This window comes from Pneumocystis murina, assembly GCF_000349005.2.
Source record: "Pneumocystis murina B123 chromosome Unknown supercont1.9, whole genome shotgun sequence".
In the NCBI taxonomy this organism is placed as follows: Eukaryota; Fungi; Ascomycota; class Pneumocystomycetes; order Pneumocystales; family Pneumocystaceae; genus Pneumocystis; species Pneumocystis murina.
This window is the reverse complement of record NW_017802367.1, coordinates 163,954-188,387: the sequence shown is the minus strand read 5'-3', so window position 1 is coordinate 188,387 and position 24,434 is coordinate 163,954. Positions and strand designations below refer to the sequence as shown.

At 27.3% G+C, this 24,434-nt stretch overlaps 10 protein-coding genes across 10 annotated transcripts; 4 read left to right on the top strand and 6 right to left on the bottom strand.

Moving 5' to 3' along the window:
• Positions 1 to 194: 194 nt before the first annotated feature.
• Positions 195 to 1,537, top strand: PNEG_01936 (hypothetical protein; the record flags this gene model as incomplete). The annotated part of the gene is made up of 6 exons (XM_007875721.1): positions 195 to 510; positions 556 to 632; positions 681 to 829; positions 874 to 1,118; positions 1,162 to 1,240; positions 1,285 to 1,537. 6 exons carry the CDS (start codon positions 195 to 197, stop codon positions 1,535 to 1,537), a joined length of 1,119 nt encoding a protein of 372 aa, XP_007873912.1.
• A 164-nt stretch (positions 1,538 to 1,701) lies between these two features.
• On the bottom strand, positions 1,702 to 2,863 carry PNEG_01935 (hypothetical protein; the record flags this gene model as incomplete). Its single annotated transcript, XM_007875720.1, has 3 exons — positions 1,702 to 2,141; positions 2,187 to 2,497; positions 2,544 to 2,863. 3 exons carry the CDS (start codon positions 2,861 to 2,863, stop codon positions 1,702 to 1,704), a joined length of 1,071 nt encoding a protein of 356 aa, XP_007873911.1.
• Positions 2,864 to 3,099: 236 nt separating this feature from the next.
• PNEG_01934 (hypothetical protein) lies at positions 3,100 to 5,098 on the bottom strand (the record flags this gene model as incomplete). The annotated part of the gene is made up of 6 exons (XM_007875719.1): positions 3,100 to 3,501; positions 3,549 to 4,021; positions 4,068 to 4,230; positions 4,276 to 4,689; positions 4,736 to 4,984; positions 5,033 to 5,098. The coding sequence occupies 6 exons, from the start codon at positions 5,096 to 5,098 to the stop codon at positions 3,100 to 3,102; spliced, it is 1,767 nt and encodes a 588-aa protein (XP_007873910.1).
• Positions 5,099 to 5,329: 231 nt separating this feature from the next.
• PNEG_01933 (hypothetical protein) lies at positions 5,330 to 6,838 on the top strand (the record flags this gene model as incomplete). The annotated part of the gene is made up of 4 exons (XM_007875718.1): positions 5,330 to 5,608; positions 5,665 to 5,839; positions 5,885 to 6,711; positions 6,755 to 6,838. The coding sequence occupies exons 1-4, from the start codon at positions 5,363 to 5,365 to the stop codon at positions 6,836 to 6,838; spliced, it is 1,332 nt and encodes a 443-aa protein (XP_007873909.1). The 5' UTR covers positions 5,330 to 5,362.
• A 90-nt stretch (positions 6,839 to 6,928) lies between these two features.
• Positions 6,929 to 9,648, bottom strand: PNEG_01932 (hypothetical protein; the record flags this gene model as incomplete). Its single annotated transcript, XM_007875717.1, has 14 exons — positions 6,929 to 6,988; positions 7,037 to 7,102; positions 7,147 to 7,269; positions 7,312 to 7,479; positions 7,526 to 7,721; positions 7,770 to 7,951; positions 8,000 to 8,098; positions 8,142 to 8,333; positions 8,377 to 8,442; positions 8,489 to 8,950; positions 8,999 to 9,235; positions 9,277 to 9,396; positions 9,437 to 9,504; positions 9,552 to 9,648. The coding sequence occupies 14 exons, from the start codon at positions 9,646 to 9,648 to the stop codon at positions 6,929 to 6,931; spliced, it is 2,136 nt and encodes a 711-aa protein (XP_007873908.1).
• A 190-nt stretch (positions 9,649 to 9,838) lies between these two features.
• PNEG_01931 (DNA-directed RNA polymerase III subunit RPC2) lies at positions 9,839 to 13,922 on the bottom strand (the record flags this gene model as incomplete). Its single annotated transcript, XM_007875716.1, has 14 exons — positions 9,839 to 9,881; positions 9,926 to 10,207; positions 10,255 to 10,354; positions 10,400 to 11,016; positions 11,060 to 11,139; positions 11,187 to 11,267; positions 11,311 to 11,670; positions 11,714 to 11,985; positions 12,030 to 12,158; positions 12,201 to 12,553; positions 12,598 to 13,083; positions 13,129 to 13,518; positions 13,571 to 13,725; positions 13,773 to 13,922. 14 exons carry the CDS (start codon positions 13,920 to 13,922, stop codon positions 9,839 to 9,841), a joined length of 3,498 nt encoding a protein of 1,165 aa, XP_007873907.1.
• A 1,304-nt stretch (positions 13,923 to 15,226) lies between these two features.
• Positions 15,227 to 18,481, top strand: PNEG_01930 (hypothetical protein; the record flags this gene model as incomplete). The annotated part of the gene is made up of 13 exons (XM_007875715.1): positions 15,227 to 15,514; positions 15,562 to 15,582; positions 15,629 to 16,017; positions 16,065 to 16,201; positions 16,247 to 16,335; positions 16,380 to 16,757; positions 16,798 to 17,074; positions 17,121 to 17,291; positions 17,334 to 17,500; positions 17,545 to 17,658; positions 17,703 to 17,855; positions 17,899 to 18,036; positions 18,083 to 18,481. The coding sequence occupies 13 exons, from the start codon at positions 15,227 to 15,229 to the stop codon at positions 18,479 to 18,481; spliced, it is 2,721 nt and encodes a 906-aa protein (XP_007873906.1).
• A 573-nt stretch (positions 18,482 to 19,054) lies between these two features.
• On the top strand, positions 19,055 to 21,539 carry PNEG_01929 (hypothetical protein; the record flags this gene model as incomplete). The annotated part of the gene is made up of 4 exons (XM_007875714.1): positions 19,055 to 20,753; positions 20,798 to 20,968; positions 21,012 to 21,475; positions 21,519 to 21,539. The coding sequence occupies 4 exons, from the start codon at positions 19,055 to 19,057 to the stop codon at positions 21,537 to 21,539; spliced, it is 2,355 nt and encodes a 784-aa protein (XP_007873905.1).
• A 472-nt stretch (positions 21,540 to 22,011) lies between these two features.
• Positions 22,012 to 22,869, bottom strand: PNEG_01928 (hypothetical protein; the record flags this gene model as incomplete). Its single annotated transcript, XM_007875713.1, has 5 exons — positions 22,821 to 22,869; positions 22,645 to 22,770; positions 22,393 to 22,595; positions 22,137 to 22,346; positions 22,012 to 22,089 (listed from the first exon to the last, which is right to left on the bottom strand). The coding sequence occupies exons 1-5, from the start codon at positions 22,840 to 22,842 to the stop codon at positions 22,012 to 22,014; spliced, it is 639 nt and encodes a 212-aa protein (XP_007873904.1). The 5' UTR covers positions 22,843 to 22,869.
• A 420-nt stretch (positions 22,870 to 23,289) lies between these two features.
• Positions 23,290 to 23,949, bottom strand: PNEG_01927 (hypothetical protein; the record flags this gene model as incomplete). The annotated part of the gene is made up of 2 exons (XM_007875712.1): positions 23,677 to 23,949; positions 23,290 to 23,630 (listed from the first exon to the last, which is right to left on the bottom strand). Exons 1-2 carry the CDS (start codon positions 23,813 to 23,815, stop codon positions 23,290 to 23,292), a joined length of 480 nt encoding a protein of 159 aa, XP_007873903.1. The 5' UTR covers positions 23,816 to 23,949.
• Between the last annotated feature and the right edge of the window lie 485 nt (positions 23,950 to 24,434).

Genomic DNA, 24,434 nt, shown 5'->3' with positions numbered 1-24,434 from the left:
ATCAATAAAAATAGAACAATTCATATATTTTTCATTAAATATATGGTTTATAAATGAAAGGTTTCCATGACAACGTCCACGTTTGGCAGGTCAAGATTTTCAACGTCATCGATTTTTATAAGTGAAAAGTAGTGTATTTTTGATGCAAAAAAAAGCTAAAAAATAGGAATATTATATATATTTAGAAGTTAATAATGAATAAGAAGGAAGAAAGAATTAGAAATCCGACTTCATCGAAAAAAATGGATGAATTTGACTTAGATACAGACGAAGAATTGTCAGAACTAGATGAAGAACAATTTAAGGATTTGAAGGATTCACAGGTTGAAAAAGCAGATTTAACTGAATATACTATGCATAATCTTCCTAAATTTAAAAGAAAAGGCCTTTTACAAGAAGGTTCAGTAAAACCAAAGAAGAGTAAATTAATTAGAAAACGACGACGTACTCATGAAACGCTTTTGGAAGAGAATAAGGATGAATTGAGTAGTAAAATGGATCCTGATAAGTGTATAATGAATGTATAGTTCAAATAGTGTATAATTTTTTTAATAGTAGCGCGTTGGGAGCTAGATCAGGCCTTAAATGAAGCAATTATGTCTTCACGGAGAAAAAAGAGAAAAGGAGAAGAAGTATAAATATGAAATTTCCCATATTTTGAATTAAATAAAGTTTAATAGGATTTGGAAGGAATGGCAGATGATGAAATTATTGCTCTTCGTGAAAAAATGCGACAGGCAGCTATTGAAGATGTACAAGCAAATGCAGAGAAAAAACCTGCAACGCAGAAGCTTAAAATGTTATCTGAAGTAGAAGATGCATTACGGAAGTATGATATTTTTCATATTTGAAACGATTCTTAAATATATTTAGAACATCTTTTACTGATTCAATCCTCGATAACAATCTTTTGGAGGTAGTTAGAATTTGGCTTGAGCCTTTGCCAGACAAATCGCTTCCTGCTTTAAATATACAAAAAGTGCTTTTTTCTGCACTATCTCGTTTACCTATACAGACTGAGCATTTACGTGAAAGTGGTGTTGGAAAAGTTGTTCTTTTCTATAAACAATCAAAAAAGCCAGATCCATTAATAAAGAAACAAGCAGATCAGTTAATTTGCAAGTAGATACATTTTTATTATAATTATTAATAGTTTTATAGCTGAGTGGAGTCGTCCTATCATTAAAAGAAGTTCGAATTATAGAGATCGTTCTATTTCTACTGTTCTGTATAATCCAAAGTAAGTATTTTAAAACAAAATAATATATTACTTAATTCAATAAGTACTGCTATGTATAATGATCAGAGAATATCGAACAGTGATATAATTGATTCTAAAGCATATAAAAAAACGATCATACCTGTACCCGTTAATACATCATATGAAATTGCACCTAAAGTACATTTAAAAGTAAATCACAATATTTCAAAAATGCGAAATGATGACCACCTTCGAAAATTAAAACAAAAAATGCAAAAAATGAAACAACCGGTAAAACGCAATGGCATATCTATTGAAGGAAGGGGGCTTCTGTAAAAAATATTTTCTAGAATTTTATTAAATATTCAAAACAGATGAATATTTTTATTTGAAAATTATTTCTACGATATCATTAAAATATCATTAAGATACTTTCTTTAAATCTTGTTATTAACATTACATTTTATTAACAGACCTTAAGAATTTTACAATATAAATTTTTATATATTTTCTTCAAGCAATTCATCGGATTTTAATTGATGAAGATAAATATATCGTGGTTTATGATCTGGACTTTTATTTTCTTTACTGCAATCAATTATAGTCATTGCTGTCCCAATAAGAATTAAAACAATTCCACAGAAACTCCATATGTCAGGAAATTTCCCCCATAAAACTTTATCATAAAAAAGAGAAAATATGATCTGTAAATATATAACAGAGGATGCACGTCCAATTTTTTCTATTTGTAATCCCCTTGTAAGAAAAAGCTGAGCAAAAAAACCAGAAATACCAATAACAAAAAACAAAAACAGCTCAAGGAAATTTAAAGGTAAATGAAAAGGAATATTAAAGGAAATAAGAAATAATATAGAACCAATAGACGATATTAATGAGAACCATAAAATGGGTTGCAACGAATTTATACTATCGCCCAAACCTGTATAATATTAATATATTAATATAACCAATCTTCAAAGCATACTTTTAATAATTATATAAGAAAAGCATATCGCTAAAACCCCAATTAGTGAGATCATAATAGTGAATGCTCTTTCTTTAGAATTTGCAGAAGATATTATTTCAGAAGCAGAATGATTATTATGAAATGTTCGAAAAAAGCGATTATTTAGAATAAAACCTGGCTTTACAACAAACATTACGCCAACAAAAGAAACTAATGCTGCATAAATATCAAAAAAATTAAAAGTTCTATATAAAATAGGATGTCCTAATAAATTTATAAAGATAGGATTTAAAAATGATAGAGCTGTAGCATCTGAAAGATCTAAATGGCTTAAATTTTTCGTCAATTTGAATATATAAAATATATTTATCCTACTGTATTGAATAATAAGTACAACAAATCCCTATAAACCCAAAAAATCCACGAAGAAAAAGAAAAAATCTTACATTTAAATTAGTTGCACTTTTTTCTATCGTTCCCACGCATCTAGAATATATAATTGTCAAAATATAAGTAGGTATCATTCTAATAAGAATAATTTGAAAAGAATTCCAAGATCGAACAGAATTTTGATATAGCATTTTAACACTAGCATTTACTGTTGAAAACAATGTATGAGAAAGCACAAGAATAGCGATTCCATAATATTTATTAAAAAATATTTTGATTTTATTAAAATAAGTATTAATCTTCATATTTTCTTGATTTTTTGCGATTTTTTCTCGTTTTTTTTTTTACAAAGTTGTATGTTTGTTTTCTATCATTCTAACTGATCTTTCGCTCTTCTTCTAGTAAAGAATTTAGCTATTTATTATTTATTATTAAGTTTTTTCAATTTTTTTATCCGATCAAGCTTAGATATTTGAAATTATAAATAAAATAAAAAATAATTTAAAATTGCTTAATAATAAATCTTAGTAAAAATGCCAAGTCAATAGTCCCTTAATATCATTATTAATCTATCAAGTCGAGATATTTGTATTAAAATTTTTTCTTCTATAGCTCTGAAATATTTTAATTCTTGTTGTTCATTAACTGGAAGAAGCTCTTTTTCATGTTCTTGCACATCAGTTCTTTCAATTTTTGTTAACAATTTTTGTCTTTGTTTTAGTTCATTCTTTAAATGTCGATGATAATAAGAAATTTCTTGATAAATACTATCTATTAAAATAGATTTGGCTCTTTCAAACCTATGAAACCATAAGAAATAGATACTAGATGGTTGTCTTTCAGATCTGCGTGGAATTTCTTGAATATCAAGAGCACCAATTTCAGTTAGTGCCATAAGAATAGGACGAATGCTTTGTTGTTTTAAAAAAGCAATTGAGGCAAGCTTAAAAATATAAGTGTATAGATTAAAGACAAAGAAAAATAATATACCTGTTTTTCATCTACTTTTCCTTTTTCACGAATAATTCGAAGAAGTCTTGTAGCAATATAACCAAATTTATGTTCGATAATTTTTTCATATTCTAGCTCCTGAAGAAGACATGATAGTTGTTTATAATCAACTTTCCATTTCCCAAAATGTTTAGCTTCAATCTTAAAAAGAAGTGGATACGAATCTTGAGATAAAGCTTCAAGATGTTGAACAATATGTTTCAAACGTTCTCTATAATTTAAATCATAAATCCTAGAAGTATCATCTTCCTCAAGTTTTTTAGAAAATTCGTTTGTATCAATTGCCATTTTATCTGGTGTTTCATTAGGATAAAAATCATTTATTAAAGGTATTTCTTCATCGGAATCCATTTTTATAGATTTATTATCATTATCTGGAACTGTAATAAATGTTTTAGATAAATCTATATCTTTCGGAAATGTTTGTAGAATACTCATTGTTGTAATAGTGTCTATTTAAATATTTATAATTTTTTTTATAGGATAAAAGGAGAATACTTTCTTGGTTGTTGCTATTATTTTGAACTTCGAGTTGTTGTAATATGTGGCAATATACTTGTGCAGTTGCTTTCCCAATACGATTCTCTACAAGCTGTACAAGATCTGCATTACGAGATATTGTAATAAATTTTTCATGATTCACTCTTAGAAATACATTTTCCTAGTTTAAAAATAAGTAAATAAGCAATACGAGTATATTTCCCACATCCAAAATATAGGATGAATCACCGTTCTTTTTTTGTCTTTTATATCTTTGTTCAATTAAATCGACATCTTTTTTTTTTAAACCTAAATTCGGATCCATTTCTTCATCTTTTAAACTCTGAAGATTTTTTTTTATATTTTTCAATATTTCTTTGCTTTTTTTTGTTTCTCCAATTTTAGAAAAACGATTTTTTTCCAATTCTTTATTCCTTAAGTCATTCTCAAGATCATAGTCAGGTTTAAGTTGATGCAATAAAACAACACGAAGATATCTTTTTTGAAGCATATGTGTTATGGTAGATTGAACTGATATATATTCCTCATTATTTTTATCTTTTAATGGGCAAAATACTGCATACAAATCTTGTACTTTAACTTTTCCATGACAATGAATATATTTAAGAATTGCTCCAGCCTTTCATCGTTAGTTTCATAATTACATCTAATAAATAGTCGCTTACTTCTTTCGATATTTTTTTAGAAATAATCAATATTTCTTTCCCATATCTTAATATATTAAGAATTTCTTTCCATGTAGTTTCATAGTACGTTAATTCATAAAATCCCTCAATAACTGTGGAAAAAAGAACAAAGTTGTGCTGTATAAGAACAACAAGTGCTTTCTTTACATATTTTTTCTGTAGTTTTGATATTTTACATATTTCTCCTAGTGATAATCTGCCATGAAAAAAAAGTGTATTAACTGTTGCCTATATAATAAATAAAAAACTAAAAAATAACATTAAATATATATTTACTAGTACTATTTGTCCAAAAAAATCCTCTATTATTAATTGACATAGTTCTATTGCATACTGAGACATTTTGCTTTTCTATTTTCTCTATTTTCCTCATTTTAGCTTATTTTTTAACCAGAAAAAAACAAGATATACCAATATGATATATAATTATTCGTTTTTACGTCTATTTTCTTATGTTTTTTCTCTTTTTTTCCTCATTTATTGCAAATTTAGAAAATTGTAATTTTTTGGTAGTCAATTTTAAACTGTATTGCCTTCGTAACAGCTCAGCTCATCTTAACCTCGGATTAATAGAAGACTTTAAAATACTCATTTTTAGACCTTTTTATGCCTTTTTTTCGTAAAAAAATGGCACTAACAAAAAGAATTTGTCTATTTTATAGGACCTTTAAAAAAACAGCATCAAAATCTAGTGATTTTTCGAGATTTAGTCTGACACAGACAAATGGTATAAATGTTATTTCTAAGGATACTGGGGGGTATGGCACCTCTCTATCGGTTGTTATTCGTTCAGGAAGTCGTTTTGAACCAGTTTTTGGCCTTTCCCACTTGTTAGAACGATTTGCATTTAAGGTAACTTGTTTTTTATGATTTTGGGGAATTATTTTTAAATAGTCCTTGATATATAGAATACAAAGTGCAGATCATCTTTAAGAATTATTAGAGAGACGGAATTGCTAGGAGGGGACATTTTTTCCAGGCGTTCTCGTGAAATATTGACACTTTCAGCTCAATTTCTTCGTGATGATCTTGCATATTTTGTTGAGTTATTAGCCGAAGTATTAATAAAAACGAAATATAATGGTTCTTGATATGAAAGAAAAGTAGTATTTTTGTTAATAGTAGTAGAATTTGAGCTTAACGAAACTGTATTACCCTATGCTTTATCTGAAAACAAAAGATGTTACAATGAACCAGCAGTATTTGGGCAGGATGTTTTGCATGAGATAGCATTTCGTAGAGGACTTGGTCGTTCGATTTATACTAATGAAAGAAACTATGCAACAGTTGAAATGATTGGAGATTATGCAAAGAAGTCATATGTTAAGAATAATCTTGTTGTTCTGGCAACAAATGCAGATCAATCGAAATTAGAAGAGCTTATAAGTGAACATTTTAATGATCTTTCTGTTGGAACACTTGCATCATCTCCAAAGACAATTTATTATGGAGGCGAAAATAGAATAGGTTTTAAATCTTATATGAATCATTTTTTAATTTCATTTCCTCGACCTGCAGCATTTATGCCTTCTTCTGAAGAATATATTTTATTGAGTTATTTGCTTGGTACGGGTTCTAGAGTTAAATGGTCATATGAGAATTCTCCCTTTGGTATAATTGAAAAAAATCTCTCAAATGGTACCAAATTGTTATCAAATAATTTTGTATATTCCGATGCTGGACTATTTTGTATTCATATTTATGGACCTATTGAGACACTTCAAGTTGCCGTTAAATCTTCTATTGAAGCATTAAGATCTTTGGCTGAAAAAATTGATAACAATGATATAAAAAGGGCTATTTCTCAGGCAAAATATTCTTTGTTTGACGTGGATACTGATCCGATAAAAATACATGAAGAATTAGGATCGTATTATCTTAGTTCTGGTTCCCTTCTTGATCAAGAGTCTATTGCTTCTCGTATTGAGAAAATTACAGCTACTGAAATTAAATCAGTAAGTATTTATATGCTTGGAATTTCATATGACCTATTGCTAGACTATATCTAAAATGTTTGAAACAAAGCCAAGTGTTGTTGTAGTTGGAGATACAAATGTGTTGCCATATTATGATGAGTTATAAAAATTATGTAGCAATAATTTACGTTATATTATTTGAATATAGTTAAATGCAATGTACTTTATATAATAGATTTTTAAATTAAATTATTTTTTACAATAATGTTTCATGATTTTGACATATAGATATTGTAGGAAACCACAAATGATTATACTTTATGTTAATAAATACATCATTGCATACGTTATTGTTTTTTAATACTTTTTCTAATATTATTTTACAAGTTAATTCGTTTTCTAGACATAACTCTACGATATTCTTCACATTCTTTATGTTTGTTAGATATTTGATTATGAGAAATATACTCTTACATTTTGAAAATCATCATAACACAACAACATGCTAGAAATTTTAGGATCTGTATTTTTTATTATCTCGAAAATAGTTTTTGCTTTTGAAAAATTATCTATTAAAATTTTAAGTAATTCCACTATCTATCAAATATTAATAGATATATATATATAAGAAAATAATACTGATATATCTGACATATCCGAATCTTTAATAAACGTTTCGTAGTTTAGAAATTCTGGTGTTTTTAAAAATAAAAATGGTTTAAAACGTTGTTTATACATAAAAGACTTAGGTGCTTGCGGTTTATTAGGCGAACAAATAAGAGAAAAATGCTTCAAAATCAAAAAAAGCTAGAATCAAATTATTAAATAATTTAATAACATTTATATTTTATACTTTATAAAATGAATTGCATAACAATTGCAAGCCATTAGTCCAACGTTGATCAAATTTCATTTGTTGAGTAACTAGAATAGTATCATTTTTTTCAGAAAAACATATAGTTGGATATTTCTTGTTAAAAAAACGAACATTATAAGAAGATATTTTGTTTAAATGAGTTTGATATATTTTTAACAAATAATCTAAATACCTATTGAGCTATTTAATATAAAATTCATTTTCTTCCTATAAAAATTACCAATATATTAATGATAATTCATGTGATGAGTGAAGCTCTAATTCAAATCCTAGGAAACAAATTAAAATCATTATTTGAAGTTTTTCATAAAAACACCAAGATGAGAATATATATGGATATATATTATCTTGCTTTTGAATTGAATCCTCATGAAAATGCAATTGCATATCAATATTTTCTGCCTATTAAAGTATCACCTTTTTAAAAAACTATTAACGTATATTACGCACCTCAGTTTGAAGAAATTCTAAATCTAAAATAAGTTTGCAAAAATTTCGACGCTGACGAGAAAGATTGTGACACATTATACGAAAAATATTCATATAAATCTGTCATAATTAAACCAATTTTCAAAGTATCATATCAACTAACGGGAGTAGCTGTTTTAATAAAATTATTTATAGAATTAAAAATAGAATATTTCGAATCATTATATGTTTCGTTAGATTTATTTATAACATTGAATAGTTCTTTTGCCGAGTATATCTCAGATATGGAATCCATAACAAATTGATGAACAGGATACTTATTTAAAATCATATTATTATTTGAAAAAAACAAAGACTATTCTTGAAGTTAATATAAATGTATAAATGTAAATGTTTACCTGAAGCATAGTTCGAATAAATATACCAGATGCAGGCTTTTTGGCTCTAAAATATTTAAAAAAATTCTATTATTATAAATTAAAATAAATAATTATAAATAATAAAAAGTACTAGAATATTTGAAGGAGTTAAAATAGATGGATTTGCAATGCTTAATAACAATATTCTTCGAAAATCTTCACATATATGTTTAAAATCGTTGAATGCGATATCCATTGGAAGAATCATTATAGGTCTAGGAGGCATAGTAGTTGAAAGTTTAGCTTGAACAGAAATAGAGAAAAAAATATCCATCTCTTGACCGAAATCAAAAATTAAATTTTCCTTGTTAATAATGTATTCAAGATCTTTAATTGAATCAACCGTTGAAGAGAAATCTAAGGCACGTAAAAAAGATATTTTGGTTTCCAATCTAGACTGGATGACTTTGATATATTTACGATCTTCTTCATCAAATTTACTACTATGACTATCCAACCAGGAGATGGAGAATCTCAGCAAATCTAAAATTTGAGCCGTATCAATATTATCAAGCAAAGATAAACCGTGGCTATTGAAGGATACTTCTTCTTCCTATTTATCTTAATTCAATCTATATTTTATTAAAAATCAATAGTTTACTTCATAAAGAGTGCCTTTATTAAATATTTGGCAAAAAATACCACATGTCTTAATTGAAGCAATCATAAACGGCCATAGAACAACGTCTACTAAATCTTTATATATGGTTTGTTTTTTTTTATTTTCCAGATAAAAATCATTTATATGAATAACACCTTGACGTTCCAGTAATAGTTTTTGAATATATACATTTGTAAACACTGTTTGAGATAAAAAATAACCTGATTGCCAAGATATCTTTCTTATCAGATTGCATCAAATAATTTTACTAGCTGCACCTCTGCTGCAAAGGCTTTATCTATTAAACCAAGAACTTTATATGGATTTAATTCTGCTTCCACATCCCATATAATTTCATTATTCATTTCCAAGCCATTATCCATTTTTGGGTCCATCATCTAATTTTTTTTAAGTCATTTCTTTTAATTTAAAATTTACTTCAAGTGCACTAATTGAATCTTCTAATGAAAAAGATGAATCATGCACTAATTCTCCAAGCGAAAGATCTATGAATAAATTACAAATGTTACCTATTAATCCCTCATCCACAAACCTTTTAATGCTTCAAAGAACTCTTTTGTTACATCTTTAAAAGACGATAATTGATTTTGTTGAAAAGTTGAAAGAACAAAAATGTCCTCTTTTTCCATATATAAGATAATATATATGTTATTTATAATATCCACACGGTTTTTAAAGGTTTTTGACAAACAAATCTGACTTTTTTAAAGGGCATTTGTTCATTAAAATGGATGAAGGTCAAGAGATCGCCGATGATCTTATATAATTGAAAAAATTCCAGACAAAAAGAAAAATATACATAAAATGGTAGAGAAATAATCAAAACTCGTCCTTTAGAATCAACTTAGGAATGATATTCATTCTTATAAGATTTAAGTAAAAATTAAAAAAAAAAAAAAAACTTACGAAATTAATTCTTGAAATAAAAGTTTAGCAGCATAAGGAATTGTGAGTTTAGTAACTGATTTAGTACTTTTGCATCGATTACACCAGCCCTTGTAACCTATTAGACCACAGGTTTCGCAAATATGAACTTCAAATGCATCAGATGATAACATTAGACGTTCAAGAAGAAGTTGAGATGCACCATATGCAATAAGACAGTCTCTTTCCATTTCCCCTAAACGTAAACCTCCATCTCTAGATCGTCCTTCAGTTGGTTGTCGTGTTAAAATGGCTCTAGGCCCTCTAAATGTAGACCATAAATAAAAAAAAAGTTTATAATAAAAATTTACCTTGCGCGTGCATGCATTTTATCAAGAACCATATGTTTTAGCTTTTGGTAATAAATAGGACCAAAAAAAATGTATGCTTGAAGTGCTTCTCCTGTTATACCTATACAATCATTGTAAATCAAGAATGAATATTTTTATAAATAACCTGAAGTAAGCTGATCTTTTCCGGAATATGAATAGCCATTTTCTACTAAAATTTGACTTATATAATCTATTTTGCTACCTCCAAATGCAGTACCATATTGTAATGTTCCGTTTAAAACCGCTGCCTTTCCTGCTAAAAGCTCAATCATTTTTCCTACTGTCATACGAGATGGAAACCCATGAGGATTCATAATAATATCGGGAGTTATCCCATTATGATCAAAAGGCATATCTTCCTGCTGTACAATAAGACCACATACACCCTTTTGACCATGTCGTGAAGAAAATTTATCACCAAGTTCAGGTCTACGAGTCTGACGAATTAAGCATTTTATAAGTGTTTGATCAGAGTCGGTAGTAGTTAACATCATTTTATCGATATACCCAGGTTCAAGAGATTTGTATACCATAGGAGCTGCTTTCCATGATAATTCATGTTGTTGAATTCCAGTAGCAATTGTATTATCATTTGCATTGGTAGGTATTTGTTTATTAATGTAAATTTGTCCTGATTCGATTTTTTCTCCAACACCTGACAAACCATCTTCTTCTAAAGTTTCATATTTCCATACTAACTGCCCATCTTCGCTTCTATCAGGATGCTCGAGGCGATCATATCTAGAAATCAATAAATCATAGAAAATATAAAACGTAAACATACGCTCCATTAGCATAACGTTTAATAGTTGTTGCATATTTTCTCATAACTTGACATCTACCGAATCCTCTATCTATACTAGCCTTAATATAATATATTAATCACAAAATATCTTAAAATAAGGATATACTTTGTTTAATATTAAAGCATCCTCTATATCATATCCAGAAAAACTCATGACAGCTATGATAGCATTTTGTCCTGCTGGAAGCTAATATAATATTAAAATTAGATATTTTTTGAAAAAAGAAAACCTTGTCATAGCCTATTAACTCAATAGTTTTTGTCTTTACGAGAGGTTGTTGAGGATAAACCATTAAATACAGCAAAGAGTCGATTCTAAGCAATTGGTTCCATGCAATAGCGCCAATAGCTTGCTTTCCCATAGCGCATTGATAAGTATTTCTGGGAGATTGATTGTGATGGGGATATGGTATTAGACCTGCTACTGCTCCTAATATAGTAAATGGCTCAATTTCTAAATGAGTAGTTGATTCTGAAAGCTTATTTTCATATATTGATATATAACAATCATTTTCTTCATTAACATCTAAATATTCTACTAATCCTCTTTTTAAAAAATCATCAAATGTCATTTTTCCTGCTTTTAAAGACTAATTATAATTAATTGGCTATAAAGCATTTAAATTTAGATACCTTCAGATGTCTTGGTGTTACTTTCGATTTCCCATTTTCTACAATAATTAATGGACGGCATATTCTACCTCCGTCTGATGCAATATGTACAGAACAGTAATGATTATTAATATATATACTCACAAATTCTGATATTCGTCCTTTTCTACGAAGTTTTCGAAAATTTGAAACAAAATTTGCTGGAAATCGTGTAATTCCAAGAATTGTTCCATTTAAATAAATAACATATGTTCCTGGGGCATAAAGTTCATGCCCAGTTATTAAACTTATATCTTTTTTTTCATTAAAAGCTACAAAAAAAATATATAACCAATACCTTCTGTTCCAAGAATAAATGCGAGCTTTTCTATTGGTTCTTCATCATTATCAGTAGTTATGTGTGTCATCAAAGCCAAATTTTTTATCAGACCACATGCTTCTCCTTCTGGAGTATCAGAAGGGCATACTATTTTATATTATTTAATAGTAAATAACATTAAATACCTACACATTCCAAACTGAGAAGGCTGCAAAGCCCTAGGCCCACTTATTTTTCTTGTTTTTTCAAATTGACTAGATATTCGTGTCATCATTCCAAGAACACTAATATAACTTAAACGACTTAATACATGAGTAACGCCAGATCTTTCCATTTTAAACCTTTTTAAAGACCAATTTCCTGTTGATATAGCCCTAATCATCCCAAATGTTATATGATCACCATGTATTGAAATTTGATTATATGCATCAAATTCTTGAGTTCTATTAGGCTTTTTAAGAACCTTATCAATGTTTAATTTTAAATTCCTATTGAAGGTTTTAAAAAGATCTTCAAACAAAAGAGAAAGAAGTTGCCCTGCACTATTAAAAAATCAATTATTAAGTTAAATATTTAAATTTTTTACAGTTCTAAACGTTTATTTCCAACATAGTCACGATCATCCACCATTTTTGGATTTTTCATAGCCATTAATACTCTTCTTGTCATAATTGCAAAATATATTATTTTAGGTCTGAAATTTAAATTTTTTATTGGAATATGAGCAAGAACAATGGCCGCTAAAACTTCTAATGCCTCTTCTGAAGGTGGTCTTCTTTGAATAATTCCAGAATTCCTTCTACTAATCTTGACTCTAGTTCCTAGATATTCTAATGCATGTTGCTGAGTGTATATTTTAAGTTTGGCGCACTCTTCAATATTAATAGAAAATATATCTTGATAAACAGGATCTAATCCTGCGACAAGTTCAAGGATTTCTCTATCTGATTGAAGACCCATTGCTTTAAATATTAGTACAATTGGAACATCTTCTGCAATTGAGTTATGTTTGAGATATATTTTTGTATTCCTAGTTAAAACATATGTTTTGGATTTACGCTCATGTGTAGAACTAAAAGTAAAACGCTATTTTTTGCTATCTTAATTCTTAATTTACCTGATAACAGAAGCCTGTACCAAACCTTTTTTTGGTTCTGCCTCAACGATAATACGATTTTTACTAAGTTGTTCTTGTACAAGAATGACTTTTTCAGTACCTTTAACAATAAAGTATCCACCAGGATCAAGTGGACACTCATTCATCCTTGTAATTTGTGCTTCTGTCTTATTAAATAAAATACATTTATTACTTCTTAACATAATAGGTAAACGACCAATTTGAACACCTTTTCTCCTTACTACTTGTTTTCCCCTTGTATATTCAATGTCCACAATTATAGGAGCTGCGTATGTAAGATCTCTCAAGCGACATTCATGAGGAGCTATTGAATTATCAATAGCATCTTGATCTTGACGTGTAGGAAATCCAACTTGAATATTAGTATATCTAGTGAGACAAAGACATTAAATACGAAATAATAAATAATGATCATCAATACTTTAAATAAAACCATGGTTCAACATCGCTTGTTACTTTTTCATTTGCTTTAACAATCTTTTTAAGATCTACGTCAACAAAATAGTTAAATGAATCTGTATGTTGTTTAATAAGTCCTTTAACTTTCAAGAATGCCGGAAGAAGATTCCATTTATCCTGAAATAATTGGATATTATTAAAAAATTTAATATATTTTTCTGTACCTTTAAAGTATGGACTGGATCTGTTAAAGATTTTCCCTTATATTCCAGTTTTAAAAGAATATCAAACGCCTGACCAATTTTCAAGGTTTTCTGTGTAGTTTTATTATCTTTATGGTTTTTGTTTAAATCATTTATCTTTTTCCATGTCATATTTAACTTTTTCTAAGGAACATAGAAATTTTATGTATTTTCAACTAGAAAAAAATAGTAATTCTTAAATAACTGAAAAGATGTGAAAAATATTAAATAATTTTTAAATATAAAAATATATATTGATATAAAAAATATATTAATTAATAATGTTTCGTGCGTTTATTAAAGTATTATACACTTTAGATTTATTGTATAGAAAAAAAAACATATATATCGAATTTATCTTTATAAGTATTGTAGGAAATTTTCTTATTTTATTTATTTAAATTAGAATTCAATTATATATTTTTAATTTAATGATAGATTTATATTTTGATGATTTTTTTAATTTTTTTTTCTTTGAAAGAAATAGACATGTTGATAATTATTTAATGCCTTTTTTTATTAGATCATTGTTAATATAGAATTGTTAAATATAAATTAATAAAATATTTGCATTTTTAGATATAAAAATTGTCCAGAATTATATAATAATTTAAATATTTATAAAAATACAAATATATTAGAAGTATATATAGTTTTATTAGGTAAAATAATATTTTAATATATTATTATAGACTAATCTATAAATATTATTTAAAAATAATTCTTTTCCATATATATTTTTACTTTTACATATATACATATATATAAACCATGTTATTAATATAAATTAGACGTTTTCTATTTCATAAAAAAATCATTAAATAATATATAAAAAATATATTCTACTTTATATATAAAAATAATATATATATAATATTTCTTTTTGTTCTTTTATTTATAATTTAAACACTGTATCAATCTAAATGTAACCTCAACTTCTATATATAACTAATTCAACAATGAACAAAAAATAGCTTTTATATACAAGAAAAAATAATAATTTAGCTTATAATTCATATTAAAGTAATCTAAAACTATTTTGAATATAAACTTAAACATTTATTTATAATATATTTTTTTACAGGAATCTTTAAAAATTTGATAAATACTTTTCGATGATTAATCTTAAGATTTTAATTCATCAAAGACAATATTAAAATTCAATTGTATTATTCTTAATATTTTAAGAAAGAGTTGTAGGATTGAATTGAAGAGTATATTTTTGTCTTTTTTCGTTTATGCAAGTGTGATAAGTTAAAAGTTTTTTAAAATTTAAAAAAAGGTAAGATATAAAAAAATAAGAAAAATAGAAGCCTAGAGAATGCATATAGTCAGACAATTATATTCAATATGAAATAGAAAGAATATTATGGCTTTATTTTGTCATTTTTCTTTTTGAATAGTCAGATAATTATAAAAAATAGGTGCCCAGAAAGATGTCAATTTCTTCTGGATCACCAGATAATAAATTCAGAAAAAACAGTATTGAAAATGGTAATGACATTAATAAGAAATCGGAATTATCATTTTTGAACGCATATATTCCGACTAAACACTTATCTGTTTCTTCTCCTTTCAAACATAATATTTCTGTATCGACTTTTAGCACAACAGACCATGAAAAAATATACAAAAACCACAACTTATCAGATTCTTCAAAAAATAGGAATGAAGGAGTTGATAATTATATGCGTAAAGACTATACATCAGAATTATCTCTCTCGGTAAAAAATCATTATTATTTTCATCTTTTTTTAATATTTTTATATAGTCTATTAATAAAACTCATGCGGTAGAGTGATTTAAGGGTATTAGATTTTTATGTTTAAATTTGATAGCTTGAGATGAAACGTCAGCAATACGAATTGCAACGTATTGAACATCGTCGACGATTTGAAAAAGAAATGAAATTACTAGAACTTCGTCAGAAACGGGATGAACAAGCTTTATTAGGTTATGACGATGATACTATTGGAAGTATATCAGTAAACAGTGCTCCCAATACGCCGCCAAATTTACAAATTCCATCCGATACACGTATGTATTTTACTTCAGTTCCTAGACTTACATCGCCTTTACAATTTTATGAACAATTTCATAATGGGGGACAATTAGCAACTCCACCGTCAGATGATAATTCAAGATCGTCTCAATTTTCCGAATCACATAAAGAATTAGGAGAATCGGAAATTCTAATGAAAAATCTTAATATCAATTCTTATAATAGGTAACTATGGTCATGGATTGAGTTATATTACAAACATTATTAACTAGTAATAATAAAAGTTTATCAGTTCTGCAAGGAAATAATGAAAATTACAATATTTTTCACGATGAATTTTCAAATAACAGACAATCATATCTACATCAAACATCTACATTTGAAAATAATATGAAAAATAAAGAAAAAAGTATATAACATTAAAATAATCAAAAATAATATACTAATTATTAAGCATCGCCTTTTGTTAAAAAATATTTAGAAATGGAAACAATTAACGATAATTTTCCAATTCTAATTAAACGAAACAATTTTCCTGAAATGGTTGTATTAAAGCATAATTCCTAGAAATTTTAATATATAATTAGTTTACTTCGTCAAATACTACTCTCAATTTAACTCGCTCAACACATCAGGATTCTCATGAAAAATTTATCAAATGTGAATCTCAAAATACACAAAAAGATACTAATTTGGTATATTCTTCATTAGATGCTAGTTGTGGTCATCCATCTTTTTCGTTGAAAGATGAAAACCTTGTATCACCCAAATTTCATTCTATAAAAGAAAAGGATTCTTCTAATCAGAATTTGCAAAGCTCTATGAATATAAATTATACATCCTTTACATCGAAAAATCAGCCATCTCTATCAACATCTAGTGCTTCTACTGCTTTTAATTATTTAAAACCAAAATCAGAAAACTATTCTGAATCTAATAAACAATCTAATAGTAATTCCAATAATGTAATTCCATATATATTATATTTTTTTCTAAAATATTTAGGTATCTCAGTCCCAATATTCAATAGGGTTTTTGCTTCCAAATGCTAAATCTCCTTTAAATGTTCCTATTCTTCCATCAACTGTTTCTTCTTTACATTCATCTAATATATATGGAAAATATGGTATCATGAATCTTCCTTCATCATATCAATCTGCTACATACGGGTCATATCCACTTTATTCAGCGAGTAATCAACCATCAACTGAAACATCACAAACTTCTTTTACGTATGCAAATAATAGAGGAACCAATCATAAAAAGAATGCAAATTCTGATGGTATATATAAAATTAATTGTACATTTTTAGTAATTCAATATTTTAGGAAATAGATTTACAGGTGCAGCATTAGAAGCGTTCGTAGGTGAAATCTATTCTCTTTGTAAAGATCAACATGGTTGTCGATATCTTCAAAAAAAACTTGAAGAACGTGATCCTCGAAGAACATCAATAATTTTTATGGAGACCTATCCCCATGCTGTAGAACTTATGACGGGTAATTTTTATGCTTAAATTCTTCAAATCTTTAAATCTATAGATCCATTTGGGAATTATTTATGTCAAAAACTTTTAGAACATTGTAACGATGAAGAACGTACTACAATTGTACGATCTGTTGCTTCTGATTTAATTCCTATATCATTAAATATGCATGGAACTAGAGCAGTCCAGAAAATGATAGAATATCTTTCTACACCTGAACAAGTACTTTATTATTTCAGAATTCTATAATATTTATTTAATTTTAGATACAAATTATAATTAATGCACTGAATTCTAATGTTGTTACTTTAATTAAAGATTTAAACGGAAATCATGTTATTCAAAAATGTCTCAACAAATTATCTACTAATGATATACAGGTTTGCTTAAATATGATTTTTAATAAATTAATTTGTTATTTTAGTTTATATTTGATGCTATTTGTTCTAATTGTGTTGAAGTTGCAACTCATCGTCATGGATGTTGTGTTCTTCAACGTTGTATTGATCATGCATCTGATTCTCAAAAAATACAAATTGCCAAAGAGATTACGAATAATGCTCTTAATCTTGTTCAAGTATAAAGTTAAACAATAGTAATATTGTTTTTAATTTTTATAGGATCCTTTTGGAAATTATGTTGTTCAATATATTTTAGATCTTGGTGATGCTAGGTTTAGCGAACCTTTGATTCATCGATTTATAGGAAACGTTTGTCTTTTATCAGTACAAAAATTTAGTTCTAACGTCATAGAAAAAGTAAAAGTAATCTACTATTAAATATAGCATATTTAATTGAAATTAGTGTATAAGAATGGCTGAGCCTCCAACACGTAGTTTACTTATTCAAGAACTTCCAAGAAAAATAGCAAGCTTGATTCGAGATTCATATGCCAATTATGTCATTCAAACTTCATTAGATTATGCTGATTCTATTCAACGAAAACAATTAGAAGACTGTATTCTTCCATTGCTTCCATCCATTAGATCAACTGCTGTTGGGAGGAAAATAGCCATGAGAATTGAAAAAAACAATAGTCTTTGTGGAAATAATGTTACAGGAGTACTTGATAATTCTTCACGAGAAAATTCAAATCCTCATCATACAAATGGACTAGTATCAACTTCTAAAAATATACATATGTATCTTCCAACTCTTCATCATTGTTCAAATTATAATAAACAGGAATATTCTTTAATGTGATTACCTTGAAGTATGGTTTATTTTATTTTTTTATAGCTTACACACTTTATATTTTTACCTTGCATAACTCATTAACGATTAGAAAACAAAAAATTTAATGTTAAAAAAATATTGGCCAAGACGATACCCATGCATTGTACATAAAGGATCAATGGTTTACTCGATATATACAACCTATGACCTTAGATTATATTACGTATTTTAATTATTTGTTATTTTATGTTATAACTAGGAATAATCTCAGTATTATACATGAATTAATAGCACATTCTAACTAATTTTATTTGTTTTTAAAGAGATATTTTTATTTTCAAAAATAATTTAGTTCATTGATTTATATTAACCCAATCCTTTAAGTCTCGAAACTTTAACCCTCGTATGGCTTTGAACCAGTTTTTGCCCTCAAAAAATTAAGATAATAAATAAGTCTTATATTTATGAATAAACTCGGAAAATAAGAATAAAAGACTCTCAATAATACTTCTTATTTTGAATTATATCTTATTATTCTTTTAAACTATTATTTTTTATAAATTTATAATAAATAAGGAAATATTTATAAGCTTTTAAAAGATGAACAAAGAAGTAGAAATATGGGATGACGAAGATCTTTTGGGAGAGATTTGCGATATATCGGATCAGGTTTCAGATGCATCGCTAATTCGTGACCATATAAAAGATGTACCTTTTGAAAAAGAGATGATGGTAAAAGATATTAATGAAGTGATGGAAAAAGCGGCAATGTCAGGTATTCCTTTGCCTCGGAATATTACTCCATCATCATTGATGGGTGGTACAATTCGTCGTTTAGGGACACGTAAGGCAGGAGTAACAGTAATGGATGATTGGGGAGATGATATACAATTAACACCAGGACTACTAAATGAAAAGCTTATTCAACGATCTTCAGCAGTTGAAAATGAAGACGTATTCGGCGATATTGAGGACTGGTCAGCTAAAATAGAAAAGCCACAGACAGCAGTTCAAAAGCGACTTCGTGAAGGATTGCTTCCTCGGAAAAGTGTGGAACCGTCAATAATTGCACAAAATAGTACATTTGATGATACATTTGAATCAGATTTTGATATTCCAAATAACATAGATAATTTTCACATTCATCATCCACCTCAAAAAACACATGCATTAGGTATATCACATGCACCGACACTAGAAAGTGATAATGATGATTGGGGTGATTCATCGTTGGGTATACGGAGTGCTGGTGCAGATTCTAGGTCGGCAAGAGCTTCTATAGCATCTAGTTTGAGTCCTTCTATGAGTTCAATGACATTAAGTGAAGATGAAAGTATTTTGGAAGGAATAGAACTTCCATCAAGTGCATTGGATCTACAAAAAAGATTCGATATATGTAGACAAAGAAAGATAAATGAGCGTACTCTTAAAGAGGTACAATTTTTAAAGGAAGACTTTTTTGTAGATATTGAAGTTGACAAAGACAATTTTCTTGATTCATCAAAAAAATTTAATTCCAATGTCAATATTATTAAGCATTTTATGGATAATGATACGCAAAATCCCCAAAGACAGCCACAGGCAACAATCAAGTTTAGCTCAAAGTCTTCTCGTATTCCACAACCAGTTTTACCACTACCTAAAATAAATAAAGAGAATATTTCCAGGCCATCATATTCTGAAAATCGACCCTTGGTCCAAGAAAAAATGGTCTCGAAAAAATCTTCGTTAATGAATTTTCAAGAACAAGAAGATAATCTTCATTCCATGTCTACGAAGCGATCAATGCCTTCTTTACAGTCTCAGTATATATCCCCCCCTCACTATAATTTGTCGGATAATTCACGACTTAAATCAAATACTTATAATACTCATCATAATCATCCTAAAACTGTTTTAGAAAATGGACACTCAAAAACACATTCAAATAATTTTAACTCATCTAACCCACGATATTCAAGAGGAAGTGATGAATTTCCTGGAATAGTTAGCAGAGTTCCACGATATGCTTCACCTACCAATGCATCTTTAGCAAGAGGTACTACGCTATTAAATAAGTTCCAAAAGTGTACATCTGATGGAATATCTCGAGATCATTCTCCTATTAGAATTCTAACTCGTCCTCAAAAACTATCAAATTATGGAGATGGAACAGAATTAGATGCATTTGACGATTTACCTACATGTTTTGCCACAGAGAATAAATATTCAGAAAAAAATTATAAAAAAGAACATTTAAAATTTAAAGATGCTTCAGATATACCGTTGGAAACTCATTACTCAAAGATTCCTGAGATGGGTAAGTTTTTTTAATAAAAAATAATCAAATAATTATATATCTAGATCGATACAAAGATGGGTCTTCTAAAAGTAATATTCATCCTATGATTAAGAACAACGGTTTCAGACCTAAAACTAATATACAACTATTTCCTACAAAAATTAAATTAAAGAAAAAAACTAAACAAATGCCTACACTTATTCGTAATTTAAATTCATCACCTATTCCCAAAGGTACTTTTAGTTATTTATTGCTATTGACTAAATTCTTATGTAGTTGTTGGGCAAATGAAATATAATCCTCAAACTCGAATTTGGGAAGGTAATGAAGTAGAATTACAGAAATTTGATCTGTATTATACATCTCCACGTCCAGCGCTTATTTCTCATATTTCTGATAAGAAAGATATGCAAATTGTTGGAGATATGATGTTTGATCCTCAAAAGATGTGCTGGATTAAAATCAACCCATCAACAGAAGATGAAAATGATCCATTTGAGGGAATTAAGGATTTAGCCAATAATGATTCTTATATCTTTTTTGAATCGAGTAATAATTCTAATGGCTTATCAAATTCAAATTATACAGATACCCAAAATTTTGTTGTTGGTGAAGAATTTGATGTAGGTCCAGGATTTATTCGAAAACAAAGAGAGGAAGAAGAGAATTGGAAGAAAAGTATTCAGGGTTGGATTAAACAAGGATTTCCAAATCGTAATCATTTACGAGAAATTAGAAAAGTATTTTTAACTGTTAATATTTTTTTGCTAATATTTGTTATAGATAGTTATAAATGGACGATAATATAAAGGATAGATATATGTAATATTTATTTTAACATTTTAAATATACATATTACGTGCAACTATATATATATGATTTAACTTTAAAGTAATTTTAAAATTTGTCTAAGTAATTAAGATATTCATTAGGCATATCAACAGCTCTAAGACCAGTTTTTTTCGCAATGTATGTTTATAATATAGTAGTATTAAAAATTTGTAATTTTTTTTATAAACTAAACTATAGTTTTATATTTTTAAAATTTAGTTCTAAAATGAAAATATCTAAGTTAAATAGCTAAAATCAGAATTCTAAAGGAGATAAAAACAGTTTTTTAGATAAATGCTTCAATCTGATAAATAATAGTTTTCTTACGAAAATACTTTTATTTAAATAAATTAAACAAATGTAATATGGAAACATTTTTTAAAAAATGTTTTAGAAACAATGATACAAATAATTTAATAAATTTAGATTCAAAGAACCAATATAGTTAAGCTGGTAATTCAAATTTCTTCCCATAGAGTACTTTTGTATAATAAAGCCAAAAGAAATCTGCATATAATCCTGTCTAAGACATGTTAAAATACACAAATAACACAATGCTTCCTATTATACTTGAATAAGACCTGCAATAATAGCGACAATATCATAAAACCTCTCTGTTATATATCGATAAATCCAATTTGGAATATAAAATCCTCTATATAATCCCAAACAAAACAAATAATGCGTAGTTAAGCTTTCTGCCTCTCCTGTTCTTTGTAACATTAACAATTGCGGCAAAATAGCAACCGATTCGAGCCATATACTAAAACACCAAAAAATCTTTAAAAAACATCAATAAATTAATAAAAAAAACAAATATACAAACTTCTAAAAATGTATATCTACTTGGAGAAATAATTGCTAATATAGCTGCTCCGCCAATTAAATATTGTATTTTAAATGTATCAATATTTGGGTCATTTGTCGGCTTGAAAGGTCCTTTCATAAGATAAATAATATAACTTTGACTGGCAATAAAAAATATCTTCATGAGTGTGTTATAAAAGGAAACATAATTCAAGAAAAGATCTATCGAAAAAATCAAAATTTTCCAAACAAAAAATCTACTCGTATTCACCAATATATCGAGTAAGATAAACAATTGAAAACAAAACTTGTGATTTAAATGATATTCCAGAACATGACCGTGATTTACGGATCTTCTGAAGCAAAATAAAGACACTAGCAAGATGTGAAAGATCACCTAAAAATAGTCATTTTTTCCCGTTTAAAAAACAAATAAAAACAAAATACCGAGAAACCTAAATAAATTCATTCCAAATTACTTCTTACAAGGGTTTTTCTGTCCCTTTTTTATTTTTATTAGAAAATTAATAATATGGATAATTTATTTGAAGTCAATATCGCAGTAATTCAATATTCAAAAAAAATATTAATATGATTTTTATTTCAAAATACACAGTCTCATATGATTAAAGGCACAAATAAAAGATATTTTGAATATATTTCTAAAAATCAAAAATATATATATTAGGTTTAAAAATATAGAATAGTATTTTTTAATAAAATTTTGAGAATTACTAAGTAATATTACTAAAAAATGAGAAATATATAATAAATATTATAGTAAGGGTATTTTATTATAGAAAATCTTTTTTATATGGTAAAATATTAGTTATTATAATATTTATGTATGAAATAAATGTCATCAAAGGAAAAAAAGTAAAAAAAAAGAAATTTATTATAAAAATAGATGAAATATTTAATTTTGTTCCAAAATCTTAGCCATTACTTTTTCCACACTATCTTTAGGGGATACTCCAATTTTCATATCTAATAATGTTCCACCTTTTTCGAATATCCAATGACTTCTTGCAATTTTAAGGCCAGATTTAGATGCACCTAATGCACTGATTAATTCTGCTTTAGGATCTGATAAAAGATGATAAGGGAAATTTTGATTGGTTTTAAAATTTAATTGAGCCTTTGGAGTATCCATGCTTAATCCATAAATATGATAATTTTTGGACAGTATCGTTTCATAATTATCACGAAATCCACAACCTTGAACTGTACATCCAGGTGTAGATGCTTTTGGGTATGCTTAAAGATTTCAACCCAATCATAAAAATTATATAAAAAAATATACCAAAAATAATAATAGGATGTTCTTCCGCAATTTTTTGAATATAAACATCTTCTCCCAATTCATTCTTCAATACAATATCCGGCAATTTATCACCCAATTGTATCGCTTTTAAAGCTTGACGTTCTGTATTTATAGGCATTTTAGCTGTCGCTGAACGAGTTACCTCTATATTAAAGAATTATCTTGTATCAAAAAAAATAATAAGAAACAACTTCTTTTTTCACTAATTACTAACTTTTCTTTATTATTTTTACGAATTGTACGAGTCTTTCGTTTTGATGATAAATCTTTTACTCTATTTGAAGATCGTCTCATCCTTACTCTTAAAATATAAAATATTTATGTCTTTTATTCCTAAAAATCTTTATAATCAAATTATTTCTTTAAAATATTAACCCATATTTAACCTATTCTTAGTGCGCTAACTTAAAAAGGCACAGGAACATTCCCGGACACACAGAGGAATTAGTGAAGAATAGGAACACATATGTGTCCTTAAGCATTACCTTTGAAGCTAACGGTATATTTGTCAAGCAAAACGTACACGAACAAACCAACCGTGTTGATATTTTTTATTAATTCATTAAATTTATTAAATTTGTGAAGAATAAAGATATTTAAATAAAAGAATAGTAATAGCAATGAGGAGGGGATTCAGAAGATATAATTTTTAATAGTTTTTCTAGGTTTTTTAATAAAATTTACTAACGTTATTGATTGTTCTGTTTTGATGAAAAAAGAAAGATAATACATAATTA